Here is a 17355-nt window from a genome sequence, read left to right as displayed (position 1 = left end):
CGGGCTGCGGGTGAGGGGTACATATGGGAGACGGGCTGCGGGTGAGGGGTACATATGAGAGACGGGCTGCGGGTGAGGGGTACATATGAGAGACGGGGTGAGGGGTACATATGAGAGACGGGCTGCGGGTGAGGGGAACATATGGGAGACGGGCTGCGGGTGAGGGGTACATATGAGAGACGGGCTGCGGGTGAGGGGTACATAAGAGAGACGGGCTGCGGGTGAGGGGTACATATGGGAGACGGGCTGCGGGTGAGGGGTACATATGAGAGACGGGCTGCGGGTGAGGGGTACATATGAGAGACGGGCTGCGGGTGAGGGGTACATATGAGAGACGGGCTGCGGGTGAGGGGTACATATGAGAGACGAGTTGCGGGTGAGGGGTACATATGAGAGACGGGCTGCGGGTGAGGGGTACATATGAGAGACGGGGTGCGGGGTACATATGAGAGACGGGCTGCGGGTGAGGGGTACATATGAGAGACCGGCTGCGGGTGAGGGGTACATATGAGAGACGGGCTGAGGGGTACATATGAGAGACCGGCTGCGGGTGAGGGGTACATATGAGAGACGGGGTGAGGGGAGTGTGTGAGGGAATGCTACAATTCTCCGCAGCAGTTATACAGCATCACGTGGTGACGTCACTAGCAGCCCCGGGGGAGCGATGTCCAGAGTTCTGAGCTACTGAATAGAGAACGACCCACCACGTGATCCCTACTCATTGTTACCGCCTGGTATCCGCCCACCTCCCCTCTGTCTCCGCCCCCTACAAAACGTCCCTCACTCCTCCCCATCCCATTTAAGCCAGAACTAAACTCCTCCCCCTTCATAAATTCCCGCCCTCACTCCTCCCCATGCCAGTCTTCCGCCCACTGGCACTGACTTTCCCGGCCTGAGCACGGACACAACACTTGCTGCGGTGGAGGAGGCGACGGGTCACGGGAGAGACGGGGACCGGCAGTGAGGTGAGCGCTGTGCCCGGGGTATGAGAGACGCCTGCAGCCGCCATACAAGGTGTGTGGGTGACCTGCTTTCCGCTCAGGTATGGGTGGGGCAGATCCCTGATGTGTAATACACAGTGCTCGTTATATGTATATGGCTAGAGTCATACACAGGCATATATATCATGTATATTATATATAGTATGTACAGAGAGGTAGAGCTGTATCCTATCTTGTATAAGCATGGGCAGCGTCCACATTATACATACACACAGTATATATAGAGATAGATGCTATTGGTATATATATCCCAGCGTATCATGTGTATAACCTAGGGCAGCGGCGTATCAAGAGAGGAGGGTACCCGTGTGCAGTCTCCGTGTGTGGCCCCTCCTCTCCCGTAACCGGCAGCGCTGTTGGCGATCTGAGCCCTAGAGATACTCTGGCAAAGTGCCAGACTGTATTGCGCAGGCAGAGGAGTAACTAGGGTTTTTGGAGCCCAGGGCAAGATCAATACTGGCGCCCCCCCCCCCCCCAAAAAAAAAAAAAAACTACAAAAGTAAAGTATGTGCACATGCCACCGAAGTCACTGTATACAAAGATGTCAGGTTGTGTATGTATAGATATAGGTGCAGTGGTTGAACGTAATTTTTGAAGAGGGAACGAAAAAGTGTAGACAAAAGGGGCGGAAAAGGGGCATGGTCACTAAAAGGGGCGTGTCCTTCGGTGTAGTAGGACCCCTTATACTATCTAGTACTGGTACCCCTTTCACATTATAGCACACGGTATGAGCCGAAATTCACATTACCCCACACGGTGTAATGTGTGAGGAGGGACGCAGGGGGGTGTAATGTGTGGGGAGGGACGCGGGGGGGTGGAGGGACGCGGGGGGGGGTGTAATGTGTGGGGAGGGACGCAGGGGGTGTGTGTAATGTGTGGGGAGGGACGCAGGGGGTGTGTGTAATGTGTGGGGAGGGACGCAGGGGGTGTGTGTAATGTGTGGGGAGGGACGCAGGGGGTGTGTGTAATGTGTGGGGAGGGACGCAGGGGGTGTGTGTAATGTGTGGGGAGGGACGCAGGGGGTGTGTGTAATGTGTGGGGAGGGACGCAGGGGGTGTGTGTAATGTGTGGGGAGGGACGCAGGGGGTGTGTGTAATGTGTGGGGAGGGACGCAGGGGGTGTGTGTAATGTGTGGGGAGGGACGCAGGGGGTGTGTGTAATGTGTGGGGAGGGACGCAGGGGGTGTGTGTAATGTGTGGGGAGGGACGCAGGGGGTGTGTGTAATGTGTGGGGAGGGAGGCAGGGGGTGTGTGTAATGTGTGGGGAGGGAGGCAGGGGGTGTGTGTAATGTGTGGGGAGGGAGGCAGGGGGTGTGTGTAATGTGTGGGGAGGGAGGCAGGGGGTGTGTGTAATGTGTGGGGAGGGAGGCAGGGGGTGTGTGTAATGTGTGGGGAGGGAGGCAGGGGGTGTGTGTAATGTGTGGGGAGGGAGGCAGGGGGTGTGTGTAATGTGTGGGGAGGGAGGCAGGGGGTGTGTGTAATGTGTGGGGAGGGAGGCAGGGGGTGTGTGTAATGTGTGGGGAGGGAGGCAGGGGGTGTGTGTAATGTGTGGGGAGGGAGGCAGGGGGTGTGTGTAATGTGTGGGGAGGGAGGCAGGGGGTGTGTGTAATGTGTGGGGAGGGAGGCAGGGGGTGTGTGTAATGTGTGGGGAGGGAGGCAGGGGGTGTGTGTAATGTGTGGGGAGGGAGGCAGGGGGTGTGTGTAATGTGTGGGGAGGGAGGCAGGGGGTGTGTGTAATGTGTGGGGAGGGAGGCAGGGGGTGTGTGTAATGTGTGGGGAGGGAGGCAGGGGGTGTGTGTAATGTGTGGGGAGGGAGGCAGGGGGTGTGTGTAATGTGTGGGGAGGGAGGCAGGGGGTGTGTGTAATGTGTGGGGAGGGAGGCAGGGGGTGTGTGTAATGTGTGGGGAGGGAGGCAGGGGGTGTGTGTAATGTGTGGGGAGGGAGGCAGGGGGTGTGTGTAATGTGTGGGGAGGGATGAAGGAAGGGTGTAATGTGTGGGGAGGGATGAAGGAAGGGTGTAATGTGTGGGGAGGGAGGCGGGGGGGGTGTAATGTGTGGGGAGGGACGCGGGGGGGGTGTAATGTGTGGGGAGGGTCGCGGGGGGGGTGTAATGTGTGGGGAGGGTCGCGGGGGGGGTGTAATGTGTGGGGAGGGTCGCGGGGGGGGTGTAATGTGTGGGAAGGGTCGCGGGGGGGGTGTAATGTGTGGGGAGGGACGCGGGGGGGGGGTGTAATGTGTGGGGAGGGACGCGGGGGGGGTGTAATGTGTGGGGAGGGACGCGGGGGGGGTGTAATGTGTGGGGAGGGACGCGGGGTGGGTGTAATGTGTGGGGAGGGACGCGGGGGGGGGGTGTAATGTGTGGGGAGGGACGCAGGGGGGTGTAATGTGTGGGGAGGACCGAGCTGTTGGGGCAGGGGATACAAAAGCTGGAATAGTCTAATAGACACAAAGCTCTGTTACCATGTGAATGAAGCTCTTTTCCTTTCTCTGACGTCCTAAGTGGATGCTGGGACTCCGTAAGGACCATGGGGATTTGCGGCTCCGCAGGAGACAGGGCACAAAAAGTAAAAGCTTTAGGACTAGCTGGTGTGCACTGGCTCCTCCCCCTATGACCCTCCTCCAAGCCTCTGTTTAGATTTTTGTGCCCGGCCGAGAAGGGTGCAATCTAGGTGGCTCTCCTGAGCTGCTTAGAGTAAAAGTTTAGACTTAGGTTTTTTTATTTTCAGTGAGTCCTGCTGGCAACAGGCTCACTGCATCGAGGGACTAAGGGGAGAAGAAGCGAACTCACCTGCGTGCAGAGTGGATTGGGCTTCTTGGCTACTGGACATTAGCTCCAGAGGGACGATCACAGGCCCAGCCATGGATAGGTCCCAGAGCCGCGCCGCCGGCCCCCTTACAGAGCCAGAAGACAGAAGAGGTCCGGAAATCGGCGGCAGAAGACAGCTGTCTTCAGTAAAGGTAGCGCACAGCACTGCAGCTGTGCGCCATTGCTCTCAGCACACTTCACACTCCGGTCACTGAGGGTGCAGGGCGCTGGGGGGGGCGCCCTGAGACGCAATATAAACACTATTTTTGGCTAAAAATACATCACATATAGCTCCTGGGCTATATGGATGTATTTAACTCCTGCCAGTTTTTCCTAAAAAAGCGGGAGAAAAGGCCGCCGAGAAGGGGGCGGAGCCTATCTCCTCAGCACACAAGCGCCATTTTCCCTCACAGCTCCGCTGGAAGGACGTCTCCCTGACTCTCCCCTGCAGTCCTGCACTACAGAAACAGGGTAAAAAAGAGAGGGGGGGCACTTATTTGGCTAGATATAGATATATTGCAGCTATAAGGGATAGACACTTATTTATAAGGTTGTCCCTATACATATATAGCGCTTTGGTGTGTGCTGGCAAACTCTCCCTCTGTCTCCCCAAAGGGCTAGTGGGGTCCTGTCCTCTATCAGAGCATTCCCTGTGTGTGTGGTTTGTGTCGGTACGTTTGTGTCGACATGTATGAGGAGGAAAATGGTGTGGAGGCGGAGCAATTGCCTGTAAAAGTGATGTCACCCCCTAGGGAGTCGACACCTGACTGGATGGTCTTATGGAAGGAATTACGTGATAGCGTCAGCACTTTACAAAAGACTGTTGACGACATGAGACAGCCGGCAAATCAGTTAGTACCTGTCCAGGCGTCTCAAACACCGTCAGGGGCTCTAAAGCGTCCGTTACCTCAGATGGTCGACACAGACCCAGACACGGACACTGACTCCAGTGTCGACAGTAGGGCCACACGTTACATGATCACGGCAATGAAGGAGGTTTTGAACATTTCTGATACTACAAGTACCACAAAAAGGGTATTATGTGGGGTGTGAAAAAACTACCCGTAGTTTTTCCTGAATCAGATGAATTAAATGAAGTGTGTGATGATGCGTGGGTTTCCCCCGATAAAAAACTGCTAATTTCTAAAAAATTATTGGCATTGTACCCTTTCCCGCCAGAGGTTAGGGCGCGTTGGGAAACACCCCCTAGGGGTAGATAAGGCGCTCACACGCTTATCAAAACAAGTGGCGTTACCGTCTCCTGATACGGCCGCCCTCAAGGAGCCAGCTGATAGGAAGCTGGAAAATATCCTAAAAAGTATATACACACATACTGGTGTTATACTACGACCAGCAATCGCCTCAGCCTGGATGTGCAGTGCTGGGGTGGCTTAGTCGGAGTCCCTGACTGAAAATATTGATACCCTGGACAGGGACAATATATTATTGACTATAGAGCATTTAAAAGATGCATTTCTATATATGCGAGATGCACAGAGGGATATTTGCACTCTGGCATCAAGAGTAAGTGCGCTGTCCATTTCTGCCAGAAGAAGTTTATGGACACGACAGTGGTCAGGTGATGCGGATTCCAAACGGCACATGGAAGTATTGCCGTATAAAGGGGAGGAGTATTTGGGGTCGGTCTATCGGACCTGGTGGCCACGGCAACAGCTGGAAAATCCACCTTTCTACCCCAAGTCACCTCTCAGCAGAAAAAGACACCGTCTTTTCAGCCTCAGTCCTTTCGTCCCCATAAGGGCAAGCGGGCAAAAGGCCACTCATATCTGCCCCGGGGTAGAGGAAAGGGGAAAAGACTGCAGCAGGCAGCCCCTTCCCAGGAACAGAAGCCTTCCCCCGCTTCTGCCAAGTCCTCAGCATGATGCTGGGGCCTTACAAGCGGACTCAGGTACGGTGGGGGGTCGTCTCAAGAGTTTCAGCGCGCAGTGGGCTCACTCGCAAGTGGACCCCTGGATCCTGCAGGTAGTATCTCAGGGGTACAGATTGGAAGTCAAGACGTCTCCCCCTCGCCGGTTCCTGAAGTCTGCTTTACCAACGTCTCCCTCCGACAGGGAGGCGGTATTGTAAGCCATTCACAAGCTGTATTCCCAGCAGGTGATAATCAAAGTACCCCTCCTACAACAGGGAAAGGGGTATTATTCCACACTGTTTGTGGTACCGAAGCCGGACGGCTCGGTGAGACCTATTCTAAATCTGAAGTCCTTGAACACTTACATACAAAGGTTCAAATTCAAAATGGAGTCACTCAGAGCAGTGATAGCGAACCTGGAAGAAGGGGACTATATGGTGTCTCTGGACATCAAGGATGCTTACCTCCATGTCCCAATTTGCCCTTCTCACCAAGGGTACCTCAGGTTCGTGGTACAGAACTGTCACTATCAGTTTCAAACGCTGCCGTTTGGATTGTCCACGGCACCCCGGGTCTTTACCAAGGTAATGGCCGAAATGATGATTCTTCTTCGAAGAAAAGGCGTCTTAATTATCCCTTACTTGGACGATCTCCTGATAAGGGCAAGGTCCAGAGAACAGTTAGAGGTCGGAGTAGCACTATCTCAAGTAGTACTACGACAGCACGGATGGATTCTAAATATTCCAAAATCGCAGCTGAATCCGACGACACGTCTGCTGTTCCTAGGGATGATTCTGGACACAGTCCAGAAAAAAGTGTTTCTCCCGGAGGAGAAAGCCAGGGAGTTATCCGAGCTAGTCAGGAACCTCCTAAAACCAGGCCAAGTGTCAGTGCATCAATGCACAAGGGTCCTGGGGAAAATGGTGGCTTCTTACCAAGCGATTCCATTCGGCAGATTCCACGCAAGAACTTTTCAGTGGGATCTGCTGGACAAATGGTCCGGATCGCATCTTCAGATGCATCAGCGGATAACCCTGTCTCCGAGGACAAGGGTGTCTCTTCTGTGGTGGTTGCAGAGTGCTCATCTTCTAGAGGGCCGCAGATTCGGCATTCAGGACTGGGTCCTGGTGACCACGGATGCCAGCCTTCGAGGCTGGGGAGCAGTCACACAGGGAAGAAATTTCCAGGGAGTATGGTCAAGCCTGGAGACTTCACTTCACATAAATATACTGGAGCTAAGGGCAATTTACAATGCTCTAAGCCTAGCAAGACCTCTGCTTCAAGGGCAGCCGGTGTTGATCCAGTCGGACAACATCACAGCAGTCGCCCACATAAACAGGCAGGGCGGCACAAGAAGCAGGAGGGCAATGGCGGAAGCTGCAAGGATTTTTCGCTGGGCGGAAAATCACGTGATAGCACTGTCAGCAGTGTTCATTCCGGGAGTGGACAACTGGGAAGCAGACTTCCTCAGCAGGCACGACCTCCACCCGGGAGAGTGGGGACTTTATCCGGAAGTCTTCCACATGATTGTGAACCGTTGGGAAAAACCAAAGGTGGACATGATGGCGTCCCGCCTCAACAAAAAACTAGACAGGTATTGCGCCAGGTCAAGGGACCCTCAGGCAATAGCTGTGGACGCTCTGGTAACACCTTGGGTGTTCCAGTCAGTGTATGTGTTCCCTCCTCTGCCTCTCATACCCAAGGTACTGAGAATTATAAGACGGAGAGGAGTAAGAACTATACTCGTGGCTCCAGATTGGCCAAGAAGGACTTGGTACCCGGAACTTCAAGAGATGCTCACAGAGGACCCATGGCCTCTGCCGCTAAGAAGGGACCTGCTTCAGCAAGGACCCTGTCTGTTCCAAGACTTACCGCGGCTGCGTTTGACGGCATGGCGGTTGAACGCCGGATCCTGAAGGAAAAAGGCATTCCGGAGGAAGTCATCCCTACCCTGATCAAAGCCAGGAAGGAGGTGACCGCACAACTTTATCACCGTATTTGGCGAAAATATGTTGCGTGGTGTGAGGCCAGGAGGGCCCCGACGGAGGAATTTCAACTGGGTCGATTCCTGCATTTCCTGCAGACAGGAGTGTCTATGGGCCTCAAATTGGGGTCCATTAAGGTTCAAATTTCGGTCCTGTCGATTTTCTTCCAGAAAGAATTGGCTTCAGTTCCTGAAGTCCAGACGTTTGTAAAGGGAGTACTGCATATACAGCCCCCTTTTGTGCCTCCAGTGGCACCGTGGGATCTCAATGTAGTGTTGGGATTCCTCAAATCACATTGGTTTGAACCGCTCAAATCTGTGGATTTGAAATATCTCACATGGAAAGTGACCATGCTGCTGGCCCTGGCCTCGGCCAGGCGAGTGTCAGAATTGGCGGCTTTATCTTGCAAAAGCCCATATCTGATTTTCCATTCGGACAGGGCAGAACTGCGGACCCGTCCCCAGTTTCTCCCTAAGGTGGTGTCAGCGTTTCACCTGAACCAACCTATTGTGGTGCCTGCGGCTACTAGGGACTTGGAGGACTCCAAGTTGCTAGACGTTGTCAGAGCCCTGAAAATATATATTTCAAGGACGGCTGGAGTCAGAAAGTCTGACTCGCTGTTTATACTGTATGCACCCAACAAACTGGGTGCTCCTGCTTCTAAGCAGACGATTGCTCGTTGGATTTGTAGTACAATTCAGCTTGCACATTCTGTGGCAGGCCTGCCACAGCCAAAATCTGTAAATGCCCACTCCACAAGGAAGGTGGGCTCATCTTGGGCGGCTGCCCGAGGGGTCTCGGCTTTACAACTTTGCCGAGCAGCTCAGATCACAGATCACAGGTTGTACAGTGTGATTGGTGTGGCTGGTATGAGTCTTACCCGGGATTCAAAATCCTTCCTTATTGTGTACGCTCGTCCGGGCACAGTATCCTAACTGAGGCTTGGAGGAGGGTCATAGGGGGAGGAGCCAGTGCACACCAGCTAGTCCTAAAGCTTTTACTTTTAGTGCCCTGTCTCCTGCGGAGCCGCAAATCCCCATGGTCCTTACGGAGTCCCAGCATCCACTATGGACTACGAGAAATAGAATTATCGGTAAGTAAATTCTTATTTTTGTTAGGTTTATTATTTTCAAGGAGCACTTCTGGCAACAGGATCCCTGCATCGTGGGACTGAGGGGAGAGAAACAGACCTCCTTCTGTGAGTTCAAGGGCTCTGCTTCTTAGGCTACTGGACACCATTAGCTCCAGAGTGTCTGATCGCTAGGTACTCCTAGATGCTCGTTCCCGGAGCCGCGCCGTCACCCCCCTTGGAGCCAGAAGTCAGAAGACGGGTGAGTAAAGAAGATCAGTAGATTTCAGTGACGGCTTGAGGTACCGTGCAGCCTGCCATGCTACCACACACAGCGGCACTTCAGGGTGCAGGGCGCAGGGGGTGCGCCCTGGGCAGCATAAATCCTCAAAAAAAAAAAAAGCACTGGCAGAAGTGGCTTACGGTGCCTAGGCACCAAAACCGGACCCCCGCCAGTATAAATATTTAAATAAATAGCGGGACTGAAACGCGCCATTAAGGGGGTGTGGCTTAGCCCTCACAGCTCCACTCAGCGCCATTTTCTTCTCACAAGCTGCAGAGACGCTGGTCCTGGCCTCCTACACTACTGTACAGTAACAGGGTGCAAAACGGAGGGGGGGGCAGTAATTCGGTGCTGTACTTAATAATAATATTATTAATAATAATAATAATATTATTATTATTATTATTAAAGCGATGGCAGGTCTGAGACATTATTTTGTTTTGTTTCGGTACCGGGATAGGCGCTGGGGTGTGAGCTCGCATAAACTCCCTCTGTGTTTCTCTAACAGGCTTGGCTGTGGGTCTGTCCCCTATAGCCCCAGTGTGGTTGTGGGTGTCGGTACGAGTGTGTCGACACGTCTGGGAAAAACCAAAGGTGGACATGATGGCGTCCCGCCTCAACAAAAAACTGGACAGGTATTGCGCCAGGTCAAGGGACCCTCAGGCAATAGCTGTGGACGCTCTGGTAACACCGTGGGTATACCAGTCAGTGTATGTGTTCCCTCCTCTGCCTCTCATACCCAAGGTACTGAGGATTATAAGGCGGAGAGGAGTAAGAATTATACTCGTGGCTCCGGATTGGCCAAGAAGGACTTGGTACCCGGAACTTCAAGAGATGCTCACAGAGGACCCGTGACCTCTGCCTCTAAGAAGGGACCTGCTCCAGCAAGGACCCTGTCTGTTTCAAGACTTACCGCGGCTGCGTTTGACGGCATGGCGGTTGAACGCCGGATCCTAAAGGAGGAAGGCTTTCCGGAGGAAGTCATTCCTACCCTGATCAAAGCCAGGAAGGAGGTGACCGCACAGCACTATCACCGCATTTGGCGAAAATATGTTGCATGGTGCGAGGCCAGGAAGGCCCCAACGGAGGAATTTCAACTGGGTCGATTCCTGCATTTCCTGCAAACAGGAGTGTCTATGGGCCTCAAATTGGGGTCCATTAAGGTTCAAATTTCGGCCCTGTCGATTTTCTTCCAGAGAGAACTGGCTTCAGTTCCTGAAGTCCAGACGTTTGTCAAGGGAGTGCTGCATATACAGCCTCCTTTTGTGCCTCCAGTGGCACCTTGGGATCTCAATGTAGTTTTGGGGTTCCTCAAATCACATTGGTTTGAACCGCTTAAATCCGTGGATTTAAAATATCTCACATGGAAAGTGGCCATGCTGTTGGCCCTGGCTTCGGCCAGGCGCGTGTCAGAATTGGCGGCTTTATCTTGCAAAAGCCCATATCTGATTTTCCATTCGGACAGGGCAGAACTGAGGACTCGTCCTCAGTTTCTCCCTAAGGTGGTGTCAGCCTTCATCTGAACCAACCTATTGTGGTGCCTGTGGCTACTAGGGACTCTGAGGACTCCAAGCTGCTAGACGTTGTCAGGGCCCTGAAAATATATATTTCCAGGACGGCTGGAGTCAGAAAATCTGACTCGCTGTTTATCCTGTATGCACCCAATAAGCTGGGTGCTCCTGCTTCTAAGCAGACTATTGCTCGTTGGATTTGTAGTACAATTCAGCTTGCACATACTGTGGCAGGCCTGCCACAGCCAAAATCTGTAAATGCTCATCTTGGGCGGCTGCCCGAGGGGTCTCGGCTTTACAACTTTGCCGAGCAGCTACTTGGTCAGGGGCAAACACGTTTGCAAAATTCTACAAATTTGATACCCTGGCTGAGGAGGACCTGGAGTTCTCTCATTCGGTGCTGCAGAGTCATCCGCACTCTCCCGCCCATTTGGGAGCTTTGGTATAATCCCCATGGTCCTTACGGAGTTCCCAGCATCCACTAGGACATCAGAGAAAATAAGAATTTACTTACCGATAATTCTATTTCTTGTAGTCCGTAGTGGATGCTGGGCGCCCATCCCAAGTGCGGATTATCTGCATTACTTGTACATAGTTATTGTTAACTAAATCGGGTTATTGTTGTAGTGAGCCATCTTTTCTAGAGGCTCCTCTGTTATCATACTGTTAACTGGGTTTAGATCACAAGTTGTACGGTGTGATTGGTGTGGCTGGTATGAGTCTTACCCGGGATTCAAAATCCTTCCTTATTGTGTACGCTCGTCCGGGCACAGTATCCTAATTGAGGCTTGGAGGAGGGTCATAGGTGGAGGAGCCAGTGCACACCAGGTAGTCCTAAAGCTTTTACTTTGTGCCCAGTCTCCTGCGGAGCCTCTATTCCCCATGGTCCTTACGGAGTTCCCAGCATCCACTACGGACTACGAGAAATAGAATTATCGGTAAGTAAATTCTTATTTTTGTATTGTTTGGTTTTCACAAACGTGGCTGGCCTGCTTCCAAGCAGACTCTGGCCAGATGGATTAGAATGGCAATAGGATGTCAGCGGCTATGACAATACCAACCCAAAGAAGCTAAGTGCGTCAGGGTGGGCGCATGCTTAAGGACACGAGGACATGCACTGAGACTGGAGGGGGGGAGGTTCAGGGGAAATTTGCGGAAAAATTATTTCACAGAAAGGGTAGTGGACAAGTGGAATAGCCTCCCATCAGAGGTGGTAGAGGCTAAGACAGTAGAGCAATTTAAACATGCATGGGATAGACATAAGGATATCCTTACAAAGAAATAAGGATCAAATAAGGTTAGTGATAAAAAAAAATAATATATAAAAAAAAAAAAAAAGGGGCAGACTAGATGGGCCAAGTGGTTCTTATCTGCCGACAAATTCTATGTTTCTATGTTTCTTATGTACAGATTGGTCGTCCAGCTCCTGCTACCATTAAGGCCCATTCTACTCTGTCGGTTGGACCTTCTTGGGCGGTCCACCATGGTGCGACACTTGAACAATTGTGCAAGCCGGCTACGTGGTCTTCCGGGAACACGTTTATAAGGTTCTGCCTTCGATACCGCCGCTTCCCAGGATGCCTCCTTTGGATGACGGGTTCTTGTGCCCACTACAGTGCATTACCTCCCATAAGTAACTGCTTTAGGACATCCCCGATGTTAATCCTTGTAGAGCCCAGTGTACCCCGCAGCAGAAAACGAGACTTATGGTAAGAACTTACCGTTGTTAAATCTCTTTCTGCGAGGTACACTGGGCTCCACAAGGCGCCCACCCTGACGCACTTAGCTTCTTTGGGTTGGTATTGTCATAGCCGCTGACATCCTCTCCTGTGGTGAGTGTGTGGTGTAATTGGCTACGAGTGATTGTCGTCTCTGGTACCTGCCACTGCATTGGGCTGGTTAACGAAACTGAGCTCCCTGTGCATGGAGGCGGGGTTATAGAGGAGGCGGCGCTGTGAATCTTGGGAACAGTCAAAAGCTTTGAGCCTGTTGGTGCCACGGATCCAGATCCTATTCTACACCCCGATGTTATTCCTTGTGGAGCGCAGTGTACCTCAGAGAAAGAGACTTAACAATGGTAAGTTCTTACCATAAATCTTGTTTTTTTGTGTAAGCAGCTGCCACTCTGATTGGATGTAGGGTTTTTCTGTAATGATTTCCAATTGTTTCGCATAGTCCATCTGGGTAAACTGCCTTCCCTCCCTTATGATATACTGTTGTCTTGTTTCGGTTTTTTTTTTAGTTTGAATGTGATGTCTCCATTAGGGCTTTATTAGTGAAACAACTGGTGTCCTTCTTGATGTAGGAGGGGTATATAGGGGAGAGAGCATCAATTAGCTTTAAGTAATTGATTTCTCCAAGTGCCCAACTCTATGCCCAGTGTAAGCCATGTCCCCCAGTTGAACAATGAGAGAGATTTTCTGGAAAGTACATAAGAAAATTCGGATTTTCTTTGTCGTGAACACAAGCACCAAACCTACCCGTGTCTCTTACATAGACATCTATGTGTTCTTATATATACTGGTTGCTCAGGTTACAGATCCTGGAATTCTGCTGTTTCCTCTACACACGATGCTCAGAATGATTGTAGTGTTTCACATTATCCCCATTTCCATGACTTGTGCAGAGAAAGTGGCAGCATCCTGGTGCATCAGCTGACGGGAGGTATGGCCAGATTTGTAGCATATATCACCTATCTATGCTTTTTACAGGAGGTCAGAATATCATTAAATAGATTTTGTATGAAACCCTTTCTCCACACCTCTCCTCCCTTCCCCACTGTCCGCTCACTCCTGTGCATCTCTGACACTGGGGGGAGGGATCAGAGTTCTTACCAAGGGGGGTATCCAATTAGCCTTGATAACATTAGCTGTGATCTCAGATTCTGTTATCACACCTACCTCCCAAAATATCAGGTTATCATAGCCTGCACGCTCCCATTTATCACACCTATACTATTCCAAAACGTCAATAACAGGAATCGCGTGATAATTCTAGCTGGCATTGGAGAAAGTGAGGAATTCTGCCTGTACCCCAAAAAAATCAAACTAACTTAGGAAAACATTGTAGACGTCTATTAGTGGCCATAATAAAAGTATTTACTGTCATTAAATTAGGTCAAATTTCTGTTATATGCATTTTTTTTTAAAAATGCAGAAAATTATATAAAGCTATTTTTTTCAGCAAAATGCGTGCTCTCATTAAATTTGGGGTACATAAAAATGGGTATAAGTACATATTTGGGTGATTTTAGGGAACTTAAAAAAAAGAGGAAACCTAATAAAAATAATTAAAAACTTCTAAGTGCCTCATTAGTCATTCAGAGGGATGTACCAGGGATTCAGAACCAAATGGCAACATTTTTAATAGGGATTTTTCATTACTTACCACCAGCTCAAAGATGGTGAAGAGAAATGCACGATAAACCCTATGGAGACTTATCAATAATAACTTATCGCCACTAACACGATACCAAATGATTGTATTTGCTATAAGTTATCAATATACTGCAGCTAATTGGATACTGCCTAATTGTCATTTCATTCCAATTTGATAACATCATTTTATTATAATTTTATATGTTTTGTATATATATGTTGTATCTGTGGCAGGAGGAAAGGGGTCTCTGTACTGCAAAGCTGACTGGAAATGGGAGTCCAGCAATTAGGCAACATACATAAAGATACCTCATGTTCCTTATACAATATAACACTACATCTGATTACAATGGTGATCTTCAGAGTATTAAATAAAAGTTTTTATTTTTCTATTTTTTTACAGGTAACTTAAGGAGCTGGAGTCCCACTAAGAATAGAAGACAGGGCTGTGGAAAGAGACGGGAAAGGCTCCTTGTTCCCTGATCTAGCCAACTAAAGATATAGTTTCTTCTTAAGCTTCTGAATGGTTCAAAGAAACGATTTTCATTTTATGGATAGAAGTTTTTATCCATTTAATGATGAGTCTCACAGGAGAGAGACCACATCTGTGTTCTGAGTGTGACAGAAGCTTTACATATAAATCACAGCTTCTCATACATCAGAGGAGTCACACAGGAGAGAAACCACATCTGTGCTCTGTGTGTGACAGAAGCTTTAAAAGTAAATCATATCTTCTCATACATCAGAGGAGTCACACAGGAGAGAAACCACATCTGTGCTCTGAGTGTGACAGAAGCTTTACACATAAATCAAAACTTATCATACATCAGAGGAGTCACACAGGAGAGAAACCATTTGAATGTTCTGAATGTAGCAAGTGTTTTTCCCAGAAGTCATATCTTCTCATACATCAGAAGAGTCACACAGGAGAGAAACCACATCTGTGCTCTGAGTGTGACAGAAGCTTTACACATAAATCAAAACTTATCATACATCAGAGGAGTCACACAGGAGAGAAACCATTTGAATGTTCTGAATGCAGCAAGTGTTTTTCCCAGAAGTCACTTCTTATACATCAGAGGAGTCACACAGAAGAGAAACCATTTATTTGTTCTGAATGCAGCAAGTGTTTCTTCCAGAAGTCACATCTTGTTATACATCAGAGGATTCACACAGGAGAGAAACCACATCTGTGCTCTGAGTGTGACAGAAGCTTTACATGTAAATCACATCTTACCAAACATCAGAGGAGTCACACAGGAGAGAAACCACATATGTGCTCTGAGTGTGACAGAAGCTTTACATGTAAATCACATCTTATCAGACATCAGATGAGTCACACAGGAGAGAAACCATTTGAATGTTCTGAATGCAGCATGTGTTTTCCCCAGAAGGCACCGCTTGTTATACATCAGAGAGTTCACACAGGAGAGAAACCATTTGAATGTTCTGAATGCAGCAAGTGTTTTTCCCTGAAGTCAGAGCTTGTTATACATCAGAGGAGTCACACAGGAGAAAACCCAATTATATGTTCTGAATGCAGCAAATGTTTTACCAGAAAGTCATATCTTGTTATACATCAGATGATTCACACAGGAGAGAAACCATTTAAATGTTCTGAATGTAGCAAGTGTTTTTCCCATAAGTCATTTCTTATTCGACATCAGAGGAGTCACACAGGAGAGAAATAATTTATATGTTCTGAGTGCAGCAAATGTTTTTCCCATAAGTCATATCTTGTTATACATCAGAGGAGTCACACAGGAGAGAAACCATTTACATGTTCTGAATGTAGCAAGTGTTTTACTAGAAAGAAAACACTCAGTAATCACATGCGGAGTCACTCTGAGGGCCTGAATGCAGCTTGTGTATCATAAGTAATGTAACTTATCACAACTGTATGAATTCAATGGAACCAATATCTATTTTCTGAATGTGACAAGTGTTTTATATAAATCAGTCTTGATAAAGACAGGAGAGGTCTGACAAGTGGACCTGGAGGTACTTTTCCCCTTGGGAAGGTCTCTGTGTTAGGAACTAGAGCTGCAGTATAACAATAGCCAATGACCGTGGGACTGCCATTCCTGAGCTCTGTAATATACAGCTGTTCTGCTCATGCAGGTGCTGGGACTAGTAGAGTGTTCCAGCAGCTCCTCTCAGTACTGGGATTCCTTCTTTGACCAGCAGGGCTATGAGTGCTGGGTATTTCTACAGGAACAATGTATGCTGCTCTGTTTCACCGTATGGGTTATTGTACGGGGTGTTATTTTTAACCACTTTTTAGATGCCATTTTGTCCATGTTTAACTCCATTTTGTATATGTATGACCTCATTGCTTTATATACTGTACATACTTTTTATTAGGATTAGTGCTTTGCAGACATATAGGCACCAGTTAGAAATATAGTGTCACGTTAAGTTACAAGTTTTCTTTCACCTTTGACATAGTGTGAAAGACATAGTGAGTGGGAAGTGTATACAGCTTTTCTCTAACGTCCTAGTGGATGCTGGGGACTCCGTCAGGACCAGGGGGATAGCGGCTCCGCAGGAGACAGGGCACAAAAGCAAGCTTTTAGGATCACATGGTGTGTACTGGCTCCTCCCCCTATGACCCTCCTCCAAGCCTCAGTTAGGTTTTTGTGCCCGGCCGAGAAGGGTGCAATCTAGGTGGCTCTCTTAAAGAGTTACTTAGAAAAAGTTTTTAGGTTCTTTAGTTTCAGTGAGTCCTGCTGGCAACAGGCTCACTGCATCGAGGGACTTAGGGGAGAGATTTTCAACTCACCTGCGTGCAGGATGGATTGGATTCTTAGGCTACTGGACATAGCTCCAGAGGGAGTCGGAACACAGGGCTCGCCCTGGGGTTCGTCCCGGAGCCGCGCCGCCGACCCCCCTTGCAGACGCTGAAGATGAAGAGGTCCGGAACCAGGCGGCAGAAGACTCAGTCTTCATCAGGTAGCGCACAGCACTGCAGCTGTGCGCCATTGTTGTCAGCACACTTCACACAGCGGTCACGGAGGGTGCAGGGCGCTGGGGGGGGGCGCCCTGGGCAGCAATGTATAATACCTGTATGGCGAAAAATACATCACATATAGCCCTTGAGGCTATATGGATGTATTTAACCCCTGCCAGATATCTAAAACTCCGGAGAAGAAGCCCGCCGAAAAGGGGGCGGGGCCTATTCTCCTCAGCACACAGCGCCATTTTCCCTCACAGAAAGGCTGGTGGGAAGGCTCCCATGCTCTCCCCTGCACTGCACTACAGAAACAGGGTTAAAACAGAGAGGGGGGGGGCACTGATTTGGCGATATGTATATATATTAAAATGCTATAAGGGAGGAACACTTATATAAAGGTTGTCCCTGGATAATTATAGCGTTTTGGTGTGTGCTGGCAAACTCTCCCTCTGTCTCCCCAAAGGGCTAGTGGGTCCTGTCCTCTATCAGAGCATTCCCTAT

At 49.6% G+C, this 17355-nt stretch overlaps 1 protein-coding gene across 1 annotated transcript; it reads left to right on the top strand.

The window, feature by feature from the left end:
• The first annotated feature begins 795 nt into the window (after nucleotides 1-795).
• On the top strand, nucleotides 796-16385 carry LOC134936078 (zinc finger protein 182-like). The gene is made up of 2 exons (XM_063930986.1): nucleotides 796-1042; nucleotides 14305-16385. The coding sequence occupies exon 2, from the start codon at nucleotides 14477-14479 to the stop codon at nucleotides 15590-15592; it is 1116 nt and encodes a 371-aa protein (XP_063787056.1). The 5' UTR covers nucleotides 796-1042; nucleotides 14305-14476; the 3' UTR covers nucleotides 15593-16385.
• The last annotated feature ends 970 nt before the right edge of the window (nucleotides 16386-17355 follow it).

The sequence above is a fragment of the Pseudophryne corroboree genome, chromosome 6 (genome assembly GCF_028390025.1).
Source record: "Pseudophryne corroboree isolate aPseCor3 chromosome 6, aPseCor3.hap2, whole genome shotgun sequence".
Taxonomy (NCBI): Eukaryota; Metazoa; Chordata; class Amphibia; order Anura; family Myobatrachidae; genus Pseudophryne; species Pseudophryne corroboree.
Note: the sequence above shows the minus strand (reverse complement) of the source record. Positions and strands in the feature narration are given on the sequence as shown.

Coding starts and splice junctions, on each gene's coding strand:
- LOC134936078 (XM_063930986.1), top strand. CDS start 14,477: ATGATGAGTCTCACAGGAGAGAGACCACATCTGTGTTCTGAGTGTGAC.